This window comes from Acomys russatus, chromosome 2 (assembly GCF_903995435.1).
Source record: "Acomys russatus chromosome 2, mAcoRus1.1, whole genome shotgun sequence".
Taxonomy (NCBI): Eukaryota; Metazoa; Chordata; class Mammalia; order Rodentia; family Muridae; genus Acomys; species Acomys russatus.
The window spans coordinates 103,143,939-103,170,746 of NC_067138.1; the positions used below are offsets into that span (position 1 = coordinate 103,143,939).

At 43.5% G+C, this 26,808-nt stretch overlaps 1 protein-coding gene across 4 annotated transcripts in view; it reads left to right on the forward strand.

Moving 5' to 3' along the window:
- Nucleotides 1-26,808, forward strand: part of Nfia (nuclear factor I A) — a 345,321-nt gene that overhangs the window by 252,683 nt on the left and 65,830 nt on the right. For all 4 annotated transcript variants that reach the window (XM_051164475.1, XM_051164468.1, XM_051164463.1 and 1 more), the window contains exon 7: nucleotides 20,839-20,967. In XM_051164475.1, the coding sequence (XP_051020432.1) occupies nucleotides 20,839-20,967 (129 nt within the window). The remainder of the gene's footprint in view (nucleotides 1-20,838; nucleotides 20,968-26,808) is intronic.

Genomic DNA, 26,808 nt, shown 5'->3' on the forward strand with positions numbered 1-26,808 from the left:
TGTTTGCCGTTAGTTTGTCTCAACACTTTTGGTGCACAGCTCTGCCTGCCTGCCTGTGCAACGGCGCACAGGAGCTGGTGCGCACTTAAAACGCTAGGCCATCTCAGGCTGCCTTCTGCTTCTCTTGGTGCCGGGTTTGATCCTTCCACTTGGTTTCATTTTCTACCCACCTCAAAGCTTGCTTGGATTGGACCTGCACCTGGTCGTGCCCTCTGACCTGAGCCCTCCGAAATTCTACCCACCAGAAACCACATACCATCAGTGGCTGTTCAGCCACAGGAGTGAAAAGTTGCCAGCAAGCTGATAATGCAGTGATCAGGAAAGAAAGCTTCAGGCAGTGCTTTGTGGGCTAAGACAAAGCTGTGGCCGCACCTGCAGTGTGCCTACTGTGTACCGGGGTTGTTGTTTTGTTGTTGTTGTTGTTTTTAGGGCAGCTTTCCTACATCCATACTTAATGCTGTAGCCAGGATCTGTCTAGCAAACTAAAGTTGTCTCTAGGGTATGACTTTGCTTCTGTATTTAATCTCTTTAGTATGATTACTGATGCTAATGTTTCAAGATCTTGTGTTCCAGATTCATACTTAAGTTAAAAATGTCATACTAAAAATAATAAATAACTCATTAGGAAGACCTGAAAATTCCCCCATTTTCCTTATCTCAAACACTTAATATATGACCTAGGTCAGGGGGAAAAAAAAGATATGGGCTACTAAATACATATAAAACAGAATATATAAGCATAGTATTAACTATTAACAGTAAAATACCTGCCATATCATCCATAAAATCCAATAATCCTCAGCATTTAAGACTTGTTCAGATACTGTGACAGAGAGGCCCTTAAGTGACCTAAGCAGCTGCTGGCCTTGTATCCACCGTCTCCTCCCTCACAGCCCCTCTGGCTTTACCCATGCTTCATCTGCTGTACTCCTCAGTGTGACTTACCCTCAGTGTGACTTACCCTCAGTGTGACTTACCCATCTCTTACCCTGCTGTGTCCCTACCAGTGTGCGAGGGCACAATAGCTGCTCTATAAACATTGACTGAACGAGTGGGCGGAGCCCTCTTATGTACTTGAAAGCAGAGTGTGCTGCCGACAATTCTCTAAAAGTTGGTATTTTCTATATTTTTAACCTGCGGGCTTCCAGTCAAATCCAATTATTAGCAAGTACTGGGAAAGGGAATTGCTACGGCTCAGCCAAGATATCTCATTGACCAGTAAGTAGTAGGGCACCGAACTAGATTGAAGCTATCCTCCTTAACAGGGTTTCCTTTAAATAAATCAGATATTTTTTTTAGAAGTAGTTGACAGGAATAGTGCATATTGGCAATTAGGGAAGAAAGGAAGAAGACAAGATGGAGGGGCCAGTGGTCTGTACATGTAAGATGACAGTGAAATAGGAGTCTACACACTTTGAATGTTCCTAAGGCAAGTAAACAGTAAGTGTTTGAGGTGATAGATGTGCTAACTTCCCTGACTCCGTCACTAAACACTGTGTTCATGCATCAAAATACCACATCCTGCCTCCATAAATATTCATAGTTATTTGTCAATAAGATATAATTTTATATCATTTCAAGGAAAATTATAAAAGACAATTAACGATGGGTCATGCTGGTTTCAAGAATCTCAGTAGTGGTCTCTTTTTATAAGGTGATTTTTTTTCATAGTTGAGATTATCTGTTTTTGTAGAGTATAGTTTTGATGGTCTCCCTGATTTACTACTGTTGGAAACTTCTACTCTTTCACCTGCACTTTTCTCTTACACAACCACATGCAAGCACCAAGCCACTGTCACCTGAGGACCAGCAAGTGGGAACCACAGGAAGTGTCTCAAAAATGCGTCTGAGCCCACCCAGATCTCAGATGCTGAGTGTGGCAGCTTTGGCCCAGATGTGGGAAAGTCACATAACATCATGTGTCCAGCTTTCTCCCTGTGTTTAGCAGTAACGTCTTAAAAACTGTCCCAAATGAACAGCCCAACCATTTTCACATGGACCAAGAAGACCACATGCGATAAAGAAAATCGCCCTCAACTTTCTCTTCCTCCCCTGTTCCCTGCCCCCTTTCCTGGCCCATTTAAATGTCTCTGCTCTCCTTACCACTGTAAGTCAGATCAAATCATGGGCTTTTACCAGAAGCCAACTGTGCGCACTTTTCTAGAATAGATGCAAAAAGTGACTCCACTGAGTACCTGGCTCTAAGGTCAAGCTCTGGACCCCCTCAGGGCTTAGCCACTCTACTGAGATACAATTACCTCAGCTCCACCTGTCCCTTAAATTGGGACAATCAGCTGAGCTGAGGAAGGCCAAACTCCTTTTTAAAGTTAATCTCTAATCACATGAATGGTGTCGCTAGGATCACTGAGGGGACAGACCTTACCCAGCTGATGGTAGATAAAAGAGACATATAAATCTCAGCGGAGAATTAGGCTCAGTTTCTTTAGAAAGTAGCCAGTGAGCTGGGTTTAGGTTGGAATCTGTCTGAGGAACGTTCCCCAACTTGAAAGAGGCTACCCTTCAAGCCATTACCTCAAATACATTGAGGATGCTTTCATCCATATTTCTTCCCAATGTGTGCAATTTTGTGGCCGTCCTAAGAGCCTCCCTTGGCTTCCCTGTGTCCTGTAAAGGGAGGGCTCGCCACACTGTCTGCTTGTTTGGCCTCAAGGATTGAGGTTGCCCCTGCACTAAGTATGTCCCTCAGTTTCAGCAGATCTAAAGGAAACTGAATAATAAACTATGTCGCTCATCCATAGAACTTCATGCTACGTTTAAATGTAGGTCTAAGAAGCTACTTAAGGCTGGAGGATCATGAGTTCAGGACCATCCTTGGCTACTGAGTGAGTTCAAGGGCAGTCGGTGCTGAATGAAACTCTGTCTAAAAACACACAAGCGATCTAAAGTGAACTGTCTGAATTGTATCCTATAGAAAATGATTCAAAATTCAAATGTTTATATAAACATTATAACTATAATTGCATTGAGATGGCAAAATTATTAATAGACACAATTATTCCAGTCAAAATGTTGTGAATTCCCAACAGTTCAGTGCAAGACTTAGTGTCAAAATTAACTACGTAATTACAATTGCGTATTTCCAGGTTAAATCGATTTTAGTTTTAAAGGTCAAAATTGAGTATATCCTCTGTTCTTATAAAAGTTATTAAATAAATAAATACATTCCAAAAATGTTTAAAAAGCATCTATAGAGGACCATTTTGGCAAGCAGTTAACTGCTGACTCCAGATTTGCAGAACTAGGATCTAGGCCCCAATAACTATGAGCCACTATTGAATTTTGAGAGAATACCATTGGTTCACTGCAGCTTTTCAAATTGTGTATTAGAAGCTAGGCACGGTGGTGCATTGCGCATCAGCAATTTCAACATCTGGAAAACCAAGGCAGGAGGTTTAAAAGCTCAAGGCCAGCCTTGGCTACCTAATGAAACTATGTCACAAACAAAACAAAAATCACCTATTGGGCTTGCAATGGGTTCCCCTGCTTGCCAATCCTGATGAGACTGCTCATAGCCACACATCAGTTTTCAGGGTAGAAGAAGTGTACCAATCCATACCTCTAGCTAAGGCATGTAGGAGGCCCACTTTAAGTGCCAGTAGAAAGGCATCGGACTGGTAACAACAGTCCATTGATCATAGACACACTGCTGCACTAGCATAAATTAGGGGAAATGATTAAATCTCCCACAATCCACTGCAGTAATGGGAGTAGATGCCGTTACAGAACACTGCGGATGGATCAATGTCTTGGCTTTTCTTCTACGTTTATGGAGGAGAGCATCATTCTGTGACAGTGTTCTCACCCCCCCCCTCCCGTCCCCCATTATCTCCTTAGTATTGGCACCTGCTCATTAGAGACTGTGCCAGGGACCATCCGTAGAGTAACAAGGGTCTGTTTTTAATGACCCTTATCAGAGAAATGTCCCCCAAATAAAGGGTTACAACAGAAAAGCTCCATTACAAAATGAGTACTCTCCCTACCTCTTCAAAAATGTCCTTACCTTTTTATCAAGGCTATCTTCTTAATGCCAGAAAAGGGCCTAAACCAGCCATTTTCATTGAAATCTGAAAGGCCATATACTAGAAAAAAAGAGGAGTCTTCTCGCACACGTATACACTCTGGATTGTGTGCCCCACACATACGTGATAAAGCACAGTCAACAAAATTACTGTTTGTTTGACTTTTTTTTTTTCCTCTATAAGCCTGTTAGACTACCTGGTAATATGACAGACATTCAATCAATATTTGTTGAATAAATATATATGAAGCTGGAGACCATGTGTGTCCTATCTTGTCCTTTGAGTCTGACAAACACCTTGAGACCAGAGCACTGAGTACATGTGATGAAGGAATGAGAGGAGCCCTTCGGCTCTGGAGAGCCCAGATCGTGATTTCGTAAATACCGAACCTCCCAGGAAAGTAAGAGGAAAACAGCTCCCAGCTGCTGCATTTTAGCTGGTCCTGTATAAATAAATAAATTACCCAAATCATCAAGTCCCTTAATTTCATGTATGAAATTGAGGCTATATAAATATTCTAGAATGGAATAAAAACAGACAGTGCTAGTTGGTGAGTTGACTCTGTTTCTTAGCAATTAAACTTTATTATGCAACCCAACTAGCTTATACAAGAAGGAAAAAGGTTAAAGGGACAAAAGAGTGAACCTTCCGGTAGCCGTTCCACGGGACGGATCCTTAGGTGTCTCTCTGGCCCGCGTGCTGATCCAGCTTGTCCGCTGCCCCTGCACGCTCTCCCTGCCGCCGACTTTGTTATTCTCTCTTCCCCAACTCCTTCAGTCACGTGGGAAGGACCGGCTCCTTCTCCCGGTGAGGGTCCATTAGAAAGACAATAGTCCAGGTGGGGTTCCCAGGTCTGCTTCCTGAATTCCAGACCCAGGATGGCTCCACTCAGTCTGTCACAAGGTATTCATGGGGTGCCCCAAGGGTAAAGCCCGCTAAGACTGCTCCCACCTGTGACAAAGCTTACTCCTTCCCACATTGGTGAGCTCTCCTCTCCCTGGTCCTGTCATTGTCCCAGGTGCTAGTGGCTCAGTATGTGGCTCAGACTTAGCAGAGGGAAAGGAGGAACATTGGAGGTGACCACAGCAGCCTTGGAAGGCTTGCTGGAGAGGAGAACAGTAGGAGAAAACCAGAACGCTTTATGTAAACAGGGAATTAGAAATTAAAAACTCTAAAATTCCTGTCACCTTGCCATGGTCGAACCTGCAGTCTTTGTAAGCTGCTCCGGATTCCCCGTTTTCTCAAGTGCAAGTGTCAGAGACAGCAAGATGGCCCCAGCTTTCACTTCAGCTCTGAAGACATCAAACACTGACATGAAGAAAACAACAGCTATCTTTTATTGACTTTTCCACTATGTGGAAAGTACCGTGTTTGTCTTTGTGCCTTTATCCATGGCATGCCCTCAATATACATGAAGTATATTTAGTAAGCCATAGAACTTTAGTGAAGTATTGTGTATGCCTTTTGCTGAATACTTGAAAAATTCGAAAGTGTATGCTACTATGAAACTTGATGGAAAGCATGTTGTATGCGTCTGTAAGTATGATATGCAAAGCTCTGTGCAGAGTGGAAGGTGAAATAGGAAATAAGCAAGGTAGAAGCTGGCCTCTAAGAAAATACGACCCCCTGAGGCCAGAGGGGGTGACTAGTTATGTAAGTGATGAGACTGGTGGAATGATGAGGGGCAGACAACATCAGGCTGGGAGCATATTCCCTGCCTTGGGCCAGAGTCTCCCACTGCATGTGTTGAGAAGGGCTTTATCCCAACCCTTCCAGGACTGATGGGGCAGCAGTGGAGGCTGGTCTCTGTGTCCTTCTCTTCCCAGCAGCCACAAATCACCTGCCCCATCCCTAAAACGTGTGCAGATGGCACATGACTAGGAATTCCACAGGAAGGCTATAAACTGGGACCACCCTAAGCCAGCAAAAGAGACCATTCCTCCTACGGACCAGAACCTCTCTGTTGTCGTCAGGTTTTTGACTTGTAGTTGGATAGGGATAGATGGACAGAAATACAGACAGACAGAGGTACATGATAGATCAGAATTACTTCAGGTATGATATTTTTTCTTTTATATATATATATATATATATATATATTGCTTCTTTCTTTTTTTAATTTTAATTTATTATAATTTATTCAGATTACATCTCAGTTGTTATCCCCTTACTTGTATCTTCCTGTTCCCACCCTCCCTCTCTCTTCTACCCTATTCCCCTCCCCTAGACCTCTGACAGAAAGGGATCCTCCCCCACCATGTGACCACAGCCTTTCAGGTCTCATCCAGGTAGCCTGCTTCCTCTTCCACTTGTGTGCCCACCAGGCCTCATCACCAAGGGGAAGTGATCAAATTAGGGGCACCAGAGCTCATGTCAGAGGCAGTCTCCTCTCTCTCCACAACCTTGGAGAATGAGCTGTCCATTGGCTAGATCTGAACAGGGGGATCTAGGTTTACTGCATGCATTGTCCTTGGTTGGCACAACGGTTTGTGCGGGTCCCCCGAGGTCCAGATCCGCCAGCCTTGATGGTCTCCTTGTGGGGCTCCTGAACCCTCCGGGTCCTGACATCCCCCCATTCTTCCATACTACTCTCACCTGGAGTCCAGCAGTAAGACCCGGTATCTGCCCCCCGTTCCCCGCTGGGTGGAGAGTCTCAGAGGACATTTATCTATTAGATATTCCTAAAAAAAATCTCTTGAACTACAACACAAGGTAGTTTAAAGCTCTAACATAAGAAGAAAGCTCTTCTCTGTTGTATGACCATAATGCAGATATGAACTAGGCCATAATTAGATTAGTAAAGAAGATATATTGGCTAATATTTTTGTCACTGGGATGCTGCTGGAATTTTAAATATTTAAGTGTTTTATAAGTAACAGTGGTAGCTAATGCCAACGTATATTATTCTCAACTCTCTACACATACATACATGTAAGCTACACACGTGTGTGTTTATTTCCCATATGTCCATTTTATTTATTTTAAAAAGTGATCAGATTTCAGATCACTTATGATAATATTTATAGACTGATTTGCCCCTCACTTGCTGTTTCTCGACAATAATAATAATGAACCCAGTTAAATATGAAATGATTGAGTACAACACCATAGTTCTTATAGAAGTGATGACTACTGATGCCTTTTAATAAGGTGGTTTTTCTATACTTCTGAGCAGGAATCTGTGCTGTGAGGCGTGGGAATAGGGAAGAGAGTCTTTGGACCGATGCAGATCCCTGCAGTCCTGCCTCCCTGTCTGTTCTGGGTGCCAGTTTCTGATGGGCCTGTGCACTCCACCCCTGTTTTCCTGCAGACAATTACAATAATTTATCCAACTCCATCCATTTACGGGCTCCCGTCACATCATAAACCCATCAATTAATCAAAGGCATGGCACCCATTTGGGGATGATGGGTGAAGTGCATCCTAGGAGATTCCGGGAAGTGCTCACGTGCACATAGTAAATCAGAGACAAGTCCTGATGGACTCCTGAACATCACTCCAAGCACTGCGATGGAGAGGGTTCCCTCCAGTCCTGGCCACAACCTATGTCTCTCAAACGAGGGGTGGGGGCGGGGTCAAGCATACAAGAGTCAGTTTACAGCATCTTAGAGGTGAAAAATGAAACTGTAATGGAAATAGTGTACGTGCTAAAAGCAGTTCGTTGGTGTGACTTCTCAGAGCCAAGGATGGCGGATTCCCTCCCTGCCTCTGAAAGCCTGTTTGATACTTTTGGGTTTTTAGTACAGGGTTGCTCTGATTCCTGGTTCTCTGCTTTGTTTGGTGTGAGGACCTGCTTCTAGTTCCATGCTTTGCCTCGCTGTGGAGAGTGAGTACCACCAACCACGGCTGATGCTCAGAACTCCCTCAAACCATGCTCCTGGGCACCTATGTTTGGATGTGGACTATTATGGACCAGCTCAGTTGGGAATCGGTTCTTGGGAATGGGAGTTTTTGGAGTGTTGGTGTATATGAGATAAAGCGTTGACGAACAGGCACAAAACTTAAGATCAAGTTTGTATCTGAGTGTATTTTTTAAGTAAGTTGCTCAGTATTATATACATTTTTTGAAAGTAGGCAGGTTTTTGGTTACATTTTTTACAGTACTTTTTTATAGAGTAGATTTACAGAAGTCAGTGAGTAATTAAGTATACAGGTATAGAATGTGAAGTTATTGTGTGGTTATAATTTGAATTACAGTTTTAAATGAAACAATGCAGGATACAGAACATATAACAGAGATGTTATCACTTTTAAGTTATTGGCTTGACATTAATACATCTGTCGTTTTTTGTTTGTTTGTTTTTTAATTTACTCTTGTGTCTGTGGTTTTTTTGTTTGTTTATTTGTTTAAGGTTTTTTTCTAATGAAACTTGTGTCTAGTACCTGTGTGTTAAAACAGGTTTTGTTTTGTTGTTTTTTGTTTTTTTAGTTTTCTTTTTTGATATCTGAGTGTCACTATTTGGAGTTTTTTGAAATACTTTTCTTTAGACCATAATATTACTTATTAACTAATGATTAATTTTTACTTATTTTTTTTAATATGTGGAAGTGAAGCAGAACTACTTTGGACCTGGACAGTCCCTGGCTGCATTCCCGAGTCAGGGATGTCTCCTAGTAATCATGGTTATGTCTGAGAAGTCCTGATATGGGAGTGAAGTAAAGTTAAGTTAGAAGAATAGAAACTGATTTGTAGTAAGAGAAGAGGAGAGAAAAGCAGAGGAGAATTGTAACCAGTCTTTCTCCCAGCAGAAACTTGTCAATCTCACTTTTAGGAGACTCTCCCTGGTTAAGGGGGCTGTGGCCTCAGACCTCTGTATTAATTGTCACACAGGTTTTTCTAGGGGTGGGGTGGAATTGTGACAGTGAGGGGGCATTGTGACAGTAGGGGTAGGGGGGAGTTGTGACAGTGGGGGTTGGGGTGTGTTGTGACAGTGGGGGTGGGGTGGTATTGTGACAGTGTGGGGGTGGGGGGACATTGTGACAGTGGGAATGGGGAGGCGTTGTGACAGTGGACCTTGTGTCTTCCTGTTCTTTATTTTGAATATCTCAGCATCTCTCCTGGTTCGCATATGAGGGATGGATGGATTAATGTTTCCACTGGCATAGGTAGAAATGCGCTGAACACATTAGAACTCCTGAGGACACTGGCCCCACACCCATTTCTAATCTGAGTGTCCCGTGTAGTACCCAGCTTGCCATGCTAGCAAGCCTAACCTAGAATTTGCTCAGCCATCCCCAGCTTCTGGTGTTAGCTACCTGGACTTGGTGCCAATTAGAACACATCATCTGCTTTCCAGCCATGTCAGGAACAGAGGAGTTGGTCAAAGTGAGTCTGTAGCCTCCCAGCCTCACTTGCATCTCAGCACTCATTAGGCTTACATCGGCCACACTATATTTCCTAACATCCAGTGCGTGTGCAGTGGTTAAAAGAAGTAAGGGATGTTGAATGTTTTTCAGGGCCAATTATTATTTTATATTTGTCATTTTGTGGTGGTGACCCCTGTTTCTAATTTTTAAAGTTATTTCATCCAGTGGGTGTTTTTATTTTCGTTCAGAAATTTTATTGTCAACAGATTTTAACTAGTAACTGTCCTCCTTTGTTATGCTTGAGTTTCTGAGTTTGTCTATCAGCACTGAAGGCTTAAGATGCCTCTAGTTGAAAAAGGAAAAAAAAAAAACCTTTATAACACATACTCATTAGAGTTAGTAATATAAATTTTTGTCCTAAGCCACACATTAGGAGGTTTTACAAAGAAATGGTTTATTACAGGTCACTACTGTTTGAGTTACATGACAGTTGTCTTGAGTTGACTAATACCAGAGCTGGAGATAAGTTCAAGCAGTGTAGGAAGAACTTAAATCCAACACTCATATTTAGCTGTTTTTCTCCACCAAGGGCCAGTTAGTAGCCATCGTTTTTGAGCCAGTGAGCAGAGAGGGATAATGGAGGGAGCTGGCTTTGTCTTTTCTGACACTTGTAGCAGTTACTCCGTTGGGGGAGAGCCACTTGTAGTGCCCGGTGTTGGTTTTTTAGCCTGTATGAAGACCTTCTCCTCACAAGTCCTAGATAAATTTCGTCACATGAGTATAAAAAGCCATGAACGATGTTGCACAGCTAACAACCATTCTGATTGGCCTGTGGGGAGTTGTCTGCTTAAAAATGGATCCTTGTGTTGAGTTTCCAAAAAAGGTGTGAATGTGAAAAAGAAGTGTTAAATCATGACTCCAGAGAAAATGTCGGCCATGAGCAGTTTTTAGTTTAAGTAAAAACCAAACTTTAAAATCTGGATAAATAAGACAAGTGGGGGAAAGGGTGCGTCATTAGCTCCAAAACCAAAGCTTTATGGAGAAGCAAGTCTCACTGAACTTGAATGAGACACTCAACAGAGATTGAATGGAACTGACTCGTTTTCTTAATTGATATGCAAAGCTCTGCCAAGCATTTACCCTTAGTGTCAGATAAGTAATTTTTAATAAAATATTTCCAAGACATGAAGACAGTTAAGAAAACAGCACGGTTTTTAATAACTGCACTCGTAAGTAAACGGATCTATCATTATGTTGTCACAAAGAATGGCAGAGAGCAGAAACACGCTGCCGATCCCACACAGATAAGTGTGTAATGTGATTAGACAGACACCCTTCCTCTGTCGAACTCAGCATTAATCATTAGAAATGCATCTTATTCTGTTTGGCATGTCACTGTTGTTATAAAGAAGCAAGCCCGTGAGAAACCGTGCTGCAGTGACTTGTGTATTTGTATGATTGGTGTCAGAATTTCTTCATTTTCGAATGTCTAAATACTGCTAATAATGCTGCGGCATGTTTGCTTGCATGAAGGTGTGTTTGAGAGGCGGTGGTTCTTTTTGTTTGCAAAACACCAGTGTAATGGGTATTCTTGAACTCAAGATATTTTGGAGATTTGAGATGGTCTATGGGCTCATCTACCTGAAATGATGGCAGATTTCTCAATAAGGGATGGGCTAGACGTGGTCGTCATTAAACAATAGCCTGAGAAAGAAGCTTTGTGAAAAACTCCATGTCCAAACGATGAGATGCATTGCCCCTTTCCAACCGTAAGCTCCAACTTTTTTAAGAAACCCATTTTCTTTTCCTATATGGCTCCACCTCGAGCTGCGAATTGCAATTGCTGACTAGTTATTAAGGGATATCAGCACAAGTCTACCTTCCCGCTTTCTCAGTGAGGCAGAGGCCTTCCGGGGCACAGAGCAGGCAGATCTCACTAAGTAACAGGTGGAGGTCAGCCTAGTTTATTTGTGGAGATGAACGAGTACAGAGATGAAGCATCAAACGCTTTGCCGTAATAAGGTTTAGCAAGAAAATGCTGACTGCACCAAGCCGAGATTCTCGCTGACAGAACCTTTTCTTGTGTTTATTACTTGATTTCACAGTTCAAGCAATTTGAGGAGGCCTAAAATTATATTCTCCTTCCCTTATGAAATGTTTCAATCAGCTTTCAAGTTTTTCACTTGACATAAAGTGAAAGGTGCTTTCCATGTAGCCAAGAAATAGGAACGTAAATAGAACCCTGCTACTGCTGGCACTACCCCACCCAGCCTTCAGATCAAATTTCACCAGCGCCCCTCTCACATTCCAAGTATCTGATCTTGGCTTAAGTGGCAGTAGGAACATATTTTAATAAACACTTAAGTTCACAACACTAAGGCTATTGTTATTTGCTCAGAAAAGCATCAATAAGGATTTTGACAACGCTTGAGCACTGTGTTACCCATGGCTTCCAAGAGATGAGAGGAAAAGGCTTTGGGTTTCCGCTCCCTCTCATACTGCGCACAGCTTTGCCTTTAGAGGCTGCAAATGACCTGCTATGCCTGTCTTTGACAGCAAAATTCATAAAAGCAATGCTGCTGCTGCCATTAAAAAGGGGGCTGGAGTAGGAAGTCAGTTGATGTTGCACACACAAGAGCTGCTCCACAGAGCTTTCCCCTCAGCCAGCCCATGCATCTGCTCTGTGAAGTACTGTGACCGTCAGCCACACATGACCCCAGACACCCAACCTGTGGTGATGCCCAGCAATCGAATATGTAAATCAATCCATGTGCATTGGAGTGCCTTCGTGTTACTGGCATCTACCATATTGGACAAGGCAGATACAAACCAAACAGATGTGGGGTTTTGTGTGTGTGTGTGTGTGTGATTATCGACATTGGCAGCTGTATCTCTAAACAGGATGAATAAAATGTTTTACCATGTTACACCGATTTTTTTTTTCAAATTGTTTTTCTCACAAGTTTCTTCTTTACTCACATTCCTGTGAATGTGAGTGGTCACTGTGTCGAGCCAAACCCAAACCTTCCCGTAACAGTGGGAAGAAAGGCTGAGGGCAATTGGGTAGGCAGAGAATATAGTGTCTCCTGGACATATAGGAAGCATGATACACACTTTATTTATCCTCGTCTTATTGCTGTGTTTTTGTAGGCTTTTTCTTTTTTAAAGAAAGAGGACATGATGTCACGCTGCCCCAGAAACCAAGTTTTCATGTGGCATTTCCCCATGTCTGTGCTTGGTTTTTTCATAGCTTTATGTCACTCTTCCTACTCACAAGAGGGCATTTGGAGTACATTAGAGACCCGTTACTTCTTTCCCCTAGAATGATCTGTATAATGTTTTCCTCCATACTCCTTTAAAAAAAAGACTGAAAAAAAAATCACTATGTCCCCTAGCCTTTTCAACAGCCTGGACATCTTTATGACATGATAATTCTTCCAGAGGTTTCCTTGTAGTTTCCTTTAACTGGTTGCACACAGTGAGAGAATGATAGGCTTTGGAGGCTTTTTACCCTCCGTTGTATTCATTCCAACCATAAAAATGATGCCCAACAGTCTAACAGCCAAATGCTTTACCTCTCAATTACCTAGTGTGTTATTTATAGTAAGTTATGTTACAGTGAACCCTAATGTTCTTTATCATTAGGACAAAAATCAAAGAAAGGTACAATGTCTTCTACTGTAGCCTTACGTCACATACTGTATGTTTATACCTCCTGGACCAGAATAGTCCTAAAATGGCGATTAGTCTATCCAGTTAGCACCTTTGTTTAGCATCATGATTGATAAAGCTGATCAGTCATGTGGAATAGTTGCAATAGTCCTAGAAAGGTCCTGTGCACATCAGGGAAAGGCATAGAGTGTGGCATAACCCCGCAGTTGGAGAGATGTGCCTGAGCTTTCATCCTGGGATTGAGAATATCAGTGAAATTGGTACTGACACTGCTAGTCTAAGAGATACAGCCGGGCTTTCTGTTCCCAACACTTCAGCCTGAATCTAGCGCCTGCATGGAAGAGGCCGGTCATAAACTTGCTTAACAACGTTCACAGGAAAAAAAAGTTCTTTATTGCCACTCATAAGACGGACTTAATCCAGCACCTGGCATGGCCATAAAGAGAACCTATTCTGAGCTTGGGGCACACACCTCTAATCTCAACACTTGGGGCGACTGAGGCAGGAGGCTGAGGAATTCTAGAGCAGCCTAGCTACACAGAATGGAAAGGGAGGAGAGAGTCCAGGATGGAGAGAGTCTGGGATGGAGAGAGTCCGGGATGGAGAGGTGAAGAAGGAGGGAGAAGATGGGTGATGCCTAGGAGACCGCGGCACAGGAACGAGAGGGAATGTTGGCTGTGTGGCTTCGCACCCTGAATCTTTTACTTACTAGCTGTGTTCCCTCACCTTCTCCGCCTCTCTGCCTTCGTCACCTCTCTCTGAGCCCACTTTGTACCCACTGGACTATTTCCAGGCATGTGTGACCTGCTCCCACCTGTAGAAAGTTCTCCATGCCTCCTTCCTGTCCCGTGGTGTGGCAGCCCCAGGCAGTTGTTTTGCTTGCTGCAGTTTCAGTTACCCATGATCCTCTATACCCCAGATTGTTAATATTCATCTTGACTTTTCAAGAAGCAGAAATCATAGCCGCTTAACATTCATTGCTTTGAATCTGCATATGGCCTTACCTTAACAGAGCCTTACCCTGTCTAATGAGACTACAATCAAAGTTTATGCTGCCTGAATGTCCAGCAAGTTGCCAAGACCTGGGTGTTAAAATGCCATCCGTAGGCATGATCTTGAGCAAATTTCTTAACATCCCTTAATCTGTACCTCCTGCATCGTTAGATTGGAGATAGGCAAGGATAATACCCAAATCTCTGAAATGAACATGTAAGAAATTATTATACTTATAAGCACACAGTACAGAATAGGTGCTATTCAATTTATAGCTTTATTATTTTCTATTTGGTTTTTGGTAATAATTAATAGACAGAAATTTGACCTTGTCAGGTATCTGCTGGCTCTTGTGGAGACAGTCAAGAGGTGAAGGCTTCTGGGAACCTTTCACCTTGGCATAATAGTTGACCTAGAACAAGGGCCATCATACAGATGGGTCCCTGGGGATTGGAAGCTGGCAATAAAGAAGAGAAGAGCTAGGATATGTCAAAGCCTATGTAGACCAGTGGTTCTCAACCTGTGGGTCACAATCCCTTTAGGGGTTGACAATCCTTTCACGGGGGTCACCTAATGCCATTGCAAGACACAGATTTAGCTGGACAGTGGTGACACACAATTTTAATCCCAGAACTTGGGAGGCAGAGGCCAGCAGATCTCTCTGACTTCGAGGCCAGCTTGGTCTATAGAGCGAGTTCCAGGACAGCCAAGGCTGTTACACAGAGAAATCCTGGCTCAAAAAACCAGGAGAAAAAAAAAAGAGAAGAGAGGAGAGGAGAGGAGAGGAGAGGAGAGAGACACGGATATTCACATTACAATTCATAAACGCAGCAAAATCACAGTTATGAAGTAGCAGCAAAAACAATTTCATAGTTGGGAATCACCACAACATGAGGAACTGTGGTAAAGGGTTACAGTACTAGGAAGATTGAGGACTGATGACGTAGACCAGCCTCACAGCATTTGGGGGCGGGGCTCTTCTAACCATTCCATACTGAGCATAAAGCTCCTTTTCTTCCCTCTGTGACTGTAAGGCCACTCCTGAGACTCAGCTTACTGTGTTTCTTATGGCACTTTGAAGACAGGAATCTAAATTCTGTGCCCGAAGCTCCAGCAATGGGTATATGAGACAAAGTTTGCTCTAGGCTGTACTACGAGGATTGTCCTGCACAGGGAAATGACATCCTTACTAGCTCTTCTTCCACAGGCGAGCAGCAGCACTCACTTGACCTGAGAGATGGCTCCCTGGCTAAGAGCACTTGTTGTTATTGCAAAGAACTCAGGTCCACTCCCAGTGCACACGCACACAGTGGCTCACAGCTCCCAGTGCACACGCACACAGTGGCTCACAGCTCCCAGTGCACACGCACACAGTGGCTCACAGCTCCCAGTGCACACGCACACAGTGGCTCACAGCTCCCAGTGCACACGCACACAGTGGCCCACAGCTCCCAGTGCACACGCACACAGTGGCTCACAGCTCCCAGTGCACACGCACACAGTGGCTCACAGCTCCCAGTGCACACGCACACAGTGGCTCACAGCTCCCAGTGTACACGCACACAGTGGCTCACAGCTCCCAGTGCACACGCACACAGTGGCTCACAGCTCCCAGTGCACACGCACACAGTGGCTCACAGCTCCTTCGACCTCCACAGCACCGGGCACGCATGAGGTACACATGCACACACTCAAGCAAAACATCAGACACATACAGTTAGTTAATGAATTAGCCAAATTAAATGTTCAGTTACTGTTGGAAAATTCAAGTTTATAGTCTGCCCTCCCTCACTCCCACTGTTGGTATAGTCCCTGACACTGGCCCTTGGAGGCTCCTCAAGCGGTGACAATATGTAGTGACACTTTCTAGTGCCTGCAGCAATTCCTTCATAGCTGTCACTGCAGAGCTCCTTGGTCAAAGTCTTTGATTCTCCTGTCTTCTTTCTTCAATACTTAAAGTAAATCTTGATTTCTCTAGAAGACCCCGAGAATTAATTAGTTAATTGTCATTTATTCTTATTTGTTGAATGTTACTTCTTAGGAGAATCAGGGAAAAATAACAATTTCCAGACATGTTTAACCTTTTTTTTTAAGTTAACCACTAATTATACTTCTTTCTTTTTATAGCCCAGACCTCTTTTTAAGAGTTGGTGCCATTTTCTCTGAATTAAGTGTGTCCTAGAGGAATACCTTACAATTTAGGACCAATTAGGTAAAAATAACGGACACATTTAGACATCTCGGTGTGTGTGCATAGGCAGGGGACACTATATGTGTTTCAAAATCCTGTTGTCTCTTATTGTAGGTGGCTTCTGCACACTTAGCAACTGAGAGCAACACACACTTTGTGTGTCCTGTTTCCATGGTCAGTGGTCTGAGTACATTTAGTCTAACCAGTTGCTCGGGCCTCTCCCAAGGTTGACATCACAGTCTGGGTCCATTTGTACCCATCTCTGGAGCTACTTCAAGTCCTCACAGCCATGGGCAGGATTTAGCATTTTGGCAGTAGGACCAAGGTCTTTGCTTTCTTAACGTTTCATTACTCTAGATAGTACATTAAAGTTAAAGATCTAGCTCATTAACAGAAATCCCTACCAGTTATTATTTGTACAGTGATTCTATAACCCGGTACATAAATAATTGGTAAGGAAGCTTTAAGGAGGAGTTTATTTTAAAGTAATGTACAGAAACAAAACGACTTCAAAAGCAAAAGCCAAGATGGGCATCCTGTAGCTTTTAACATAGAGGACTTTGCTCGCGTTTCGAAATTTCATCTGGTCAATTAAGTATACAAAACAAATTAACCAAAACATACATTATGCATGTAGAAAAATATTAAAGTATATAATAAGGAAATGGGCTCAATATAAGTCTTTAAAAATTGAAAACACAAAGTAATTTTGAGCTTCATGACAGCCTTAGGGTTCACATTACTTGACTGTGATAAATTTAGAAGATTAGACATGGTCTGGCTTGTTGTTCTAGCAGCCTGACTGTGCTTCTTTCCTCTTTAGCTCTTTCAAGGGGAGTTTAAAGTGTGTGTGCGAGCGCGCGTTTTTGTGTGTGTACATGTGTGTGCGTGCATGTATGTGCGTGCGTGTGTGTGTGTGTGTGTGTGTGCGCGCTGCAATGTACATGCACAGGCCACAGTATGATCCAAGAATGGGCCTCACCTCCCACCTTGTTTTGAGGCAGAGTCTCTTGCTGTTCATGCTGCTGTACTGTGTGCTCTAGGTGAGCTGGCCTGCAAGCTTCCAGAGACTCACCCACAATGCTTCTCACCCTGTCACAGGAGTACAGAGACTAAGTGTGCATGGCTTCACACTGTCACAACAGTACAGGGACTAAGTGTGCATGGCTTCACCTTGTTACAGGAGTTCAGGGACTAAGTGTGCATGCTGCACACTGTCACAGGAGTGCAGGGACTAAGTGTGCATGGCTTCACCTTGTCACAGGAGTGCAGGGTCTAAGTGTGCATGGCTTCACACTGTCACAGCAGTACAGGAATTATGTGTGCATGGCTTCACACTGTCACAGGAGTGCAGGGACTAAGTGTGCGTGGCTTCACACTGTCACAGGAGTGCAGGGACTAAGTGTGCATGGCTTCACCCTGTCACAGGAGTGCAGGGACTAAGTGTGCATGGCTTCACCCTGTCACAGGAGTGCAGGGACTAAGCGTGCGTGGCTTCTCCCTGTCACAGGAGTGAAGGGACTAAGCGTGTGTGGCTTCACCCTGTCACAGGAGTGCAGGGACTAAGTGTGCGTGGCTTTACACTGTCACAGGAGTGAAGGGACTAAGCGTGCATGGCTTCACCTTGTCACAGGAGTACAGGGACTAAGTGTGCGTGGCTTCACACTGTCACAGGAGTGCAGGGATTAAGTGTGCGTGGCTTCACACTGTCACAGGAGTACAGGGACTAAGTGTGCATGGCTTCTCCTAGCTTTATGCAAGTCCTGGGGTTTTGGATGCAGGCCTTCATGCTTGAGTGGCAGGGCTTTGACCACTGGGCTTCTCCAAAGTCTGTATTTTGCTATTTTTAAAGAGCAATTTAGCAACTTGATCATTCTCTCTTGTTATCGCCTAAGTTGTACTTAAAGCTCCATTTTTACACATTAAACATAGAGGGAAAAGAACATTCTGAAGAAATCACAGCTTTCTTGTGTCAACCATTTGTTCCCTTTGATAAAGTTGGTTCAATACCGTGACTACAACAATGATTCTATTGTTCAAAAAGTAAAATAAAAACTCCAGTCTTCAAAGTTTTGACATTTTCTACTGATTTTCTATTTCTGTGCCTTTTCTACCATGTTATTCAGGCGTTTGACTGAATTTGTAGTAGAATAAATAGTTGGCAGCTCAGTGATTCATCTGTGCAAAAGTGACTTGAATGGCTTGGGAGATTTGTCTACATTTAAATGTTGTATTACTTACTTTTTTATTTGAAGGCTTTCCCTCGCTGTAGCTGAGTCATTTTGCCTTGATTAGGTCATTGGCTGTGAGTGTTTACCTGTGACCTCAGTGTACCCTACCTGTTAGCATTATTGCTGTGGTGTGCTCTGTAGCCTTTTTAATAAACACATATAATTAACGCTGCTGGGAGTGGTGGCTTCGTCTTTAATTCAGATCAAATGAAGAATGCCCTAGAAACTATTTGGTTCAGCGCTATGATTAGCATGAAATCACACACCCATCACTTTGTACTTGCATCTGACTAGAAACGTACTAACTAGTTTGTTTTTCTCTTAAAATGAAAACCTAAGTTTTGCTATATCAAAGCATCTGTGGCTGAAGTCACAGGTAAAGGTGAAATCTGTACAGGAAGTTTAAAGATCTCACAAACACACATATAGATGCGTGTGCGCATGCACGCACACACACACACACACACACATACACTCACACACACAGGAGGAGGGTCAGGGCCAGGGAGTGCACACTTGGGACCTTTTGGTAAGTGTCAGAATCTTTGTTCAATATCTTTAACTTAGAGAGTGCCAAAATGGGCACACTTCATGTGCAGATGCATTTGCACATCATGTTATAGAATCATATTAATCTCTGATTAAAAAAGAAAAGCCAGACATGGTTAGATATAGCCTCTGTCTATAAAAAATGCTCGCCATAGTTCGTAGCACTAACAGTTACTCAGTGACAGTTGCTTACTATATCAATAGACCTATTAGTTATTTTTCTAGTTTGCCCAAGTAGTTCTCAGGCCATGGTGGGGATAGTCATAGGTAGGCATGTATAAATTAATTTTTCTTCCCCTGATGTGGTGCAGACTGATTTTTTTTTTCTGGAAATTTGAGGTCCCAGATTTGTCCTGTGGTATGGAAACTTGGGGTCATTTCCTTTATCATATGTCCAAATGTCTGTTGTCTTAGCTGGCATTCCCTCAATGGATAGATGCCTCCAGTTGTGTCTGTAGCATAGTTGTGGAGAGTACCACAAATCCAGTAATTACAAGGGACTATATTCCCATTATTTCCCCACTATTTTTTTCAACACATTTCCTAAGTTTAAGTTGTTGTGAACACCCTAGACACTGTAACAAAAATGCTATTTTTGAAAACAAGCTTTTGTTATATTTTCTTAGCATAAAGATAATAGATGTTCATCATAAAAAGGGCAAGTAAGCAAAACTAAGGCAAGGAAGGGCGTGGAAACCCAACTCACCGGGGAGCCAGCCATGGTTACAGTTCATGCACATCTTGTAGTTCTTCCTCTGTGCAGACAAAAAACACTTAAATTATGTTGTACATTCTGTGACTGATGTATTACACCACCCCATGTTGTAATTGGTTTTTCAGTCAACATTACATTGTAAATATCTCCTGTGTCATTACTCTTTTACAGTGTTCTTTGCATTGGTTAGACCGCATTTACTGAACCAGTCCCAATAGCTTGTATTTTTAAAGGTTTTTTTTTTTCTTTTATCTTTTCTTTTTCTGTTCTATAAATAATTCACTGAAAGAACATCTGAGCTGCTATTATCAAGGGCATTTTTATGTTAAAAAAGCTAAATTATTTAAAGTGTAGAAAAATGCTTTGGTGCTGAAATAAGGTAACTGACAAGACAAAATGATTGTGAGCGAGGTTGCCTTTGTGTGCTTAGGCAGCCTGCTCTGCAAGGGTCCCAGAGGTCACAGACACGTGACAGATTCACTGGAAAAGTTGAAGCCTGTGTAAGTCAGGCCTCTGTTAGTATAGCAAGTGTGTGACAGAGGGCAGCTTTGGAAGACAAGAGAATTATATTGGTTTGTGGTCTTAGTGCGCCTCGTGCATGACCAGGTGGGCCTCCCAGCCTCAACGGTGCTTGGTGGCAAGGCGAGGAGAGCATGGTGAGTAAAAGTGCTGACCTTTGGTCAGGAAGCAAGAAAGGGCAAGAGGAAGAGACCAGCTCCCAGGATTCCACTCAGTGGATTGCCCCAGTGACCCACGGACCTCCCCCTTGGCCCTGCCTCCTAAAGGCTCCCCTGCTCCTGGTAGAGCCACTCTGGATATGAGGATCTTAAAGGTCTTCTGCAAGAAACGCTGAAGATCCAAGATACATAAAAACCCTCTATAAAGAAAACTCAACAGTCCCCAAGTGGACTATGACTTAATACAATAAATCAGAATAAATCATAGAACCGCCTAAAAGGGGAGCCATTCTGTTACGAGTTTGTTCCTATGACAATTTCAAAGCAATTCAGTATCAGTTTCCATTTACAGATGATTCCATTTTTTTTTCCTTTCCTGACTCTCTAAGTGCTGTCTTTTTCGTGACACAAACTGTTGCTCTGTAGACTTAAAGTTGCCTCAACAATCACCCCTTTTCACCAGGCATGCCTTCTCCAACCACACTGAAGAAGTCTGAGAAGTCTGGTTTCAGCAGCCCCTCCCCCTCGCAGACCTCCTCCCTGGGAACAGCGTTCACACAGCATCACCGACCTGTCATTACAGGACCCAGAGGTGAGTCACTCCGCACGGATCCATAGGGGCTACATCCTAATCGAGATATCAAAGCATCAAAGCGGGGAGACAGTGAGGACTCCCCTACAACTATTCTGAGGCAGTGAGTGATCCGATTCTTATACTTGAGCGCAGTCTTGGCATCCAGGCTGTTACTCTCTTAAGGTCCAAAGACACGAACTCACCCTTAATTTTTGAGGGGGGCAGTGGGAACTTGCAAAGAGGTAGAAAATAACTTGAGCCAAGGTCAAATGTGACCTTAAGTTGTTTGTCTGTTTGCCTGCATGGATGTGCTTGGTGAACTTTTTTTCCCCACGTGCTCAGGTACCTATTTCTCAAGTAATAAATGTTTTTTTTTTCAGCCTCCCATCCTTATTGACCCTTTCCTCAGGAAGGCTGGCTTCCATACGTGGCATTATTGTTGAGGCTGTTTGCATGAGGGTGTTGGTGCACCCTCCCTGTTCCCTCCTTTTGAGGTGGCAGATAATTTGTCTGGTTTTCACCTCAATGTCTCCCCTTTTCTGAGTCTCATGTGCTTTTTTAAGTGTATTACTAAAATGTGTCCACAAGAAATATGATTTGTATTTCACATTAAAGACAAGCCTTAATCCCCAAGAGAGTGTCAGCAAATCACCTAACTCGATCCTATCGCAAGATAAAAATATTTATTAGTTCATTTGTAAAACTCCCACAGCAGGACTATGAATACGGCGACCACATTTGCACCTCCCCATTGATTGTCTTGTAGGTCCATGCTCCACCAGCTGGTATCGTAAAACACCCTGGAAAGTTATGGCCTCTTGTCTACTTTGACATATACCTGGGGAATCATATCCTTGCATTAACTCAGTGTTAGGCCCACAAATCTGAGTCCATTTATGAATACTGTGATAGTCCCATGGAAATATGGTAGTTGAGAGGGACGCACAGAGTACATGTAAAATCTCACTGAAAAAAATAAGTGCTCTACCATGGAACCAATTTCTGTCTCCGTTGCTTCATCCTTAGAGATGTGTGTTCATTGATGTTACGTTCTCATCAGGATCCCTGACTATTTAATGATGTAATCACAGATGCTTACCATATATACATATATGCATGCAGTGCATATATATGGTATATACATATTACATAGTATGTGTAGAAACTTGAAAAAGGACATCTAAATAAGCCAGCTAGTTAGCATTATATCCTCTTATCCTTAACATGTGTTGAGACTGTAGCAGAAAATGGGAGGTATGAAACCATTTTAAGTCAGAATATTTATGGCCCAAGAGAGATTATGTTTGTTTATATATCATTTTTATGGTCAGTGTACCCTATTCAAATGCTAAATGAATATTAAGAGGAAATTTTCTGTATGACTCAGAGGAAGGGGTTGTAGAAATTCACTTATTTGTTCATTAAAGTTTTGCTGAGTTCATGTCACTGTGTAGACACTGGGTCCAGTGCTTCCTGTTCTCACAGAACAGAGCAGGAGAAAGGAACTGGGCATTAAGAAAAGCTGGTGTGTAGTAGGCTACCGTTACTTTGCATCTAATTAGGAGGCCTAAAAGAGCTGAGAGCACCAGGGCATGTCCCACGAAAGTCTTCACTTATCAGGAAAGTGGGATAGAGGGGAGAACATACTATTGGGACTTTAGGTGAGAGAAACATGGGAGAATGGGGAAATAGAAGGATCCAGAGGGTCCTAGAAACCTACAAGAAGAACATTATGATGAGTGGATCTGGGCCCAGGGGGTCTGCTCAAACTATGGTACCTGCCAAGGACAATACAGGCAGTAAACATTGAACCCCTACCCAGATCTAGCCAACGGACAGGACATTCTCCACAGTTAAGTGGAGAGTGGGGACTGACTTTCACATGAACTCTGGTGCCCCATATTTGACCACATCCCCTGGATGCGAAGGCCTGGTGGCACTCAGAGGGAAGATAGCAGGCTACCAAGAAGAGACTTGATACCCTATGAGCATATACAGGGGGAGGAGGTCCCCCTCAGTCACAGACATAGGGGAGGGGAGTAAGGGCAAAATGGGAGGGAGGGAGGAATGGGAGGATACAAGGGATGGGATAGCAATTGAGATGTAACATGAATGAATTAATAAAAAAATAAAATAAAAGGGGGAAAAATAAAAAGGTTCATATGTACGGCAGCTATTCCAGGCAAAGGAAGACCCCCTACTGTAGCCGGGCAGTGAAAAGAGGGAGGAGCAGCATGTCAGCTGGCAGGAAGACTGGGGAGGCTGCCTCTGCATTCCCACATACCTTCTGTTTAATATTGCCCTTGCCAATGCGAGGAGGCTGTGCCACCGGAGAAGGGACCTTTCTTCTCAAACGCATACAGCAGTGCCCATCTGAGACTAATGCTGGGTCCTGTAAGCTGGGGCCATGTTTGAGGAGTGAAAGGCTAGTAGACAAACAGTGAGCAGCGTGTCCACGTGAGAACATCCTCAGCCACCTGTGCTTCTGCCACTTACCACCACCAGACATAGTAAGGCCGCGCCAACGTGTATTGTTGACCAGGTTCCCAGAGCACAGGAGTAGGGCTCCAGGTATACGCAGTGTCTTCCTGCCAGGGTCACGTGGTATATTCACCAGGCTGCAAGAGCTGTGCTTCCTTCCCTAAAACTCCGCACGCATGACAAGCAGTGTCAGTGAGCAGCATGACACATCCCAGTGCTCAGGCCAGAAACCTGATGTCCTAACAAAGCTACAACAAAGCACAGTCACTCCGCCTCCCAAAGAGGTGGCTCATTTTCAACAGCAAGCCTAAACTGTACTTGGGGATACGGTGAGTGGCATTTTACAAGGAAAATCTTTCTGCGTAAAGACTGTAAAGTGAAGGCAGAAAAAGTGGACCTTGATGGGAGACAGGGTGTCATAATGGCTGTCTTGAGATATGCCGGCTACCACAACGTAACACCACAGGCCAAGTAGGTTATAAAGAGCAGAAACTTACTTTTCACAATCCTGGAGGCTGGGAGGTCCAGCGTTAAAACGATGGCCATCTTGCTGCCTGGCAAAGGTCCACACCCTCATCTAGATTGTAGCTTCTCACTGTGCAGAGGGGCTGGCTAACCAACTCCCTATGGCATCCATTATGAGGCTCCAGCTACTCCCACCTGTGAGGCTTGCACCCTCCTGACCTCATGGACTTCTAAAGACCCCACCTTCGTCTCCAGTTTCTCTTCAGATCATGTAAACCGTTTGTCCTTTACTGAACGTCCCACCTCCAATACTATCTCATTGGAATTGAGATTTCAACAGATATTCTGTCTCTGATGGGTTTGAAGACCAGATAGTTTAGTCTTTTAATCAAGCTTGTAGGTTATGGGCTAAGATGTTTTTTAGATCAAGATAGATGTTTTAAGTTAATAGAGATGAGATATGATAGATATTAATCTCCATTCAGAAATTTAGACCCAACAAGATAGGAAAGATGTTTACTTCAGGTTTCCAAATACAAATGGCCAAATCACTATGAATGTAACATTTATATAATTCCTGATTGTCTCTTGGTTCTTCCTGCTGTATGTAGTTTATTTTACTCATATATAATAATATAGATGCATATGTTTTAAAAAACATAATAAAAAGGTTTTCAACAGATGCACTTCAAGGAAAGAAGGGCCTCCAGTCTGCATCAGAATGTAAGCACCAAAACAAAGAGGCCAAATGTGCCAGACTTTGAGTCTGTGCTACCCTTTATGCCAACTGTGTGGCCCTAGCACTTTTCCGAAGTTCTACACCTAGAAGGAATTGTACTGTCAGAGGAAAATGCAGTCATGTCTGTAGTGTTTGCATGGTGTCTGCCAATAGACTGTGCTCCCAAGCAGGACAAACCTCTTTTATTCGGGTTTTGAAAAAAACCCCATGCTGTCCCTACTGCCTCCACCCTATCAACATCTTACCCCATGCTGTCCCTACTGCCTCCACCCTATCAACATCTTACCCCATGCTGTCCCTACTGCCTCCACCCTATCAACATCTTACCCCATGCTGTCCCTACTGCCTCCACCCTATCAACATCTTACCCCATGCTGTCCCTACTGCCTCCACCCTATCAACATCTTACCCCATGCTGTCCCTACTGCCTCCACCCTATCAACATCTTACCCCATGCTGTCCCTACTGCCTCCACCCTATCAACATCTTGCCCATCCAGCCCCAAGCCCAGCTCACGTACACACTGAGCATCCCTCATCCAAAACACTGGTACAATAAGTGTTTGGAATTGGGATTTACACACATCTGCACACACATCTTGGGACTGGCACCAAGATACACTTATGTTTTATACATACACACACACACACACACACACACACACACACACACACACACACAACTTTTTTAAAAATATTATTTTATTAATTTATTCATATTACATTTCAGTTGATATCCCACCCCTTGTATCCTCCCGTTGCTCCCTCCCTCCCATTTTCCCATTACTCCCCTCCCCTATGACTGTGACTGAGGGGGATTTCCTCCCCCTGTATATGCTCATAGGGTATCAAGTCTCTTCTTGGTAGCCTGCTATCCTTCCTCTGAGTGCCACCAGGCCTCCCCATCCAGGCGACATGGTCAAATATGAGGCACCAGAGTTCGTGTGAAAGTCAGACCCCACTCTCCACTCAACTGTGGAGAACGCCCTGTCCATTGGCTAGATCTGGGTAGGGGTCCGAAGTTTACTGCCTGTATTGTCCTTGGCAGGTGCCATAGTTTGAGCAGGACCCCTGGGCCCAGATCCACCCATCATAATGTTCTTCTTGTAGATTTCTAGGACTCTCTGGATCCTTCTATTTCCCCATTCTCCCATGCTTCTTATACACACAACCTTAGGCAATTTTATATAATATTCTAGTGTACTTGAGTTTGAATAATCCTTAGCACATCAGGTCAGGTGCACTGTTAGGTGCTTGTGTCTTGTGGTATTCCAAAAAATCGAGGCTTTTGCACATCTCAGCCTTGGTGCTTTTAGATTTGTGCTGCTTTGGACATGAAGCTGCCTTAGCTGCACCCTGCCTGCATCTCTTCCCCTCCACAGCCCCCCACAGCTTCGTATGCCTGCACACCCTCTGCCTTTGTCTTGCATTCTTAGTTACTGTTCAAGTCTGCCCCCCTCCTGAAGTAAGATATTCAGAGACAAGAATCTCTCACAGGTTTTGTATCTTTTTTCCCTCCTCACCTAATGGGTTTTACATAACAGATTAAATTAAACGTAGTTAAAGTGCATGTAAATGCATACGCAAAAAGAAAAATTCACCCCCCTCCCCGCCCCCACCTACACACTCTGATAATCTCTCAACGCTCCAGAAGGGACAGCAAGCACAAATATGTGGTCTTTCACATACTGTTCATAAGGAGCGCCTAAGATGGGGGAGGACCATAGCCTGCGACCTAACAAAGACCGTGAAATGATCAGAGTAAAGCTCTGTTACTGAGTGGTATGGTTTGCTTTAGTTTATGCTCTTCTGACTACTTCGCTGTCTGCATTGTAAAGGTAGAGGCATGTGGTTTCTTAAATCTAATCTGCTCTCCGACGGTGGCTTCCTTTGTGGCTTTCATAAATCACTTAGCCTTGTGGCCTCAGTTGGACCATCTGTACCGTGGGAATGATATTTTGACACCTATTTCTCTGTGTGGTTAAAAATCAAGTATAAAGGAGTTAAACAGTGCTGGGATAAGCTGATGCAGAAAAACCTATTCAATTTCAGCGAAGCCATTTTGTCACTGCGCACTATTGGGCACTTTACACAGGAACATTGGGCATCCCAAGACTTTCTTTACCAATACTTAAAGTCATAACCACCATCATGTATCCAATCGCGACAATGTAT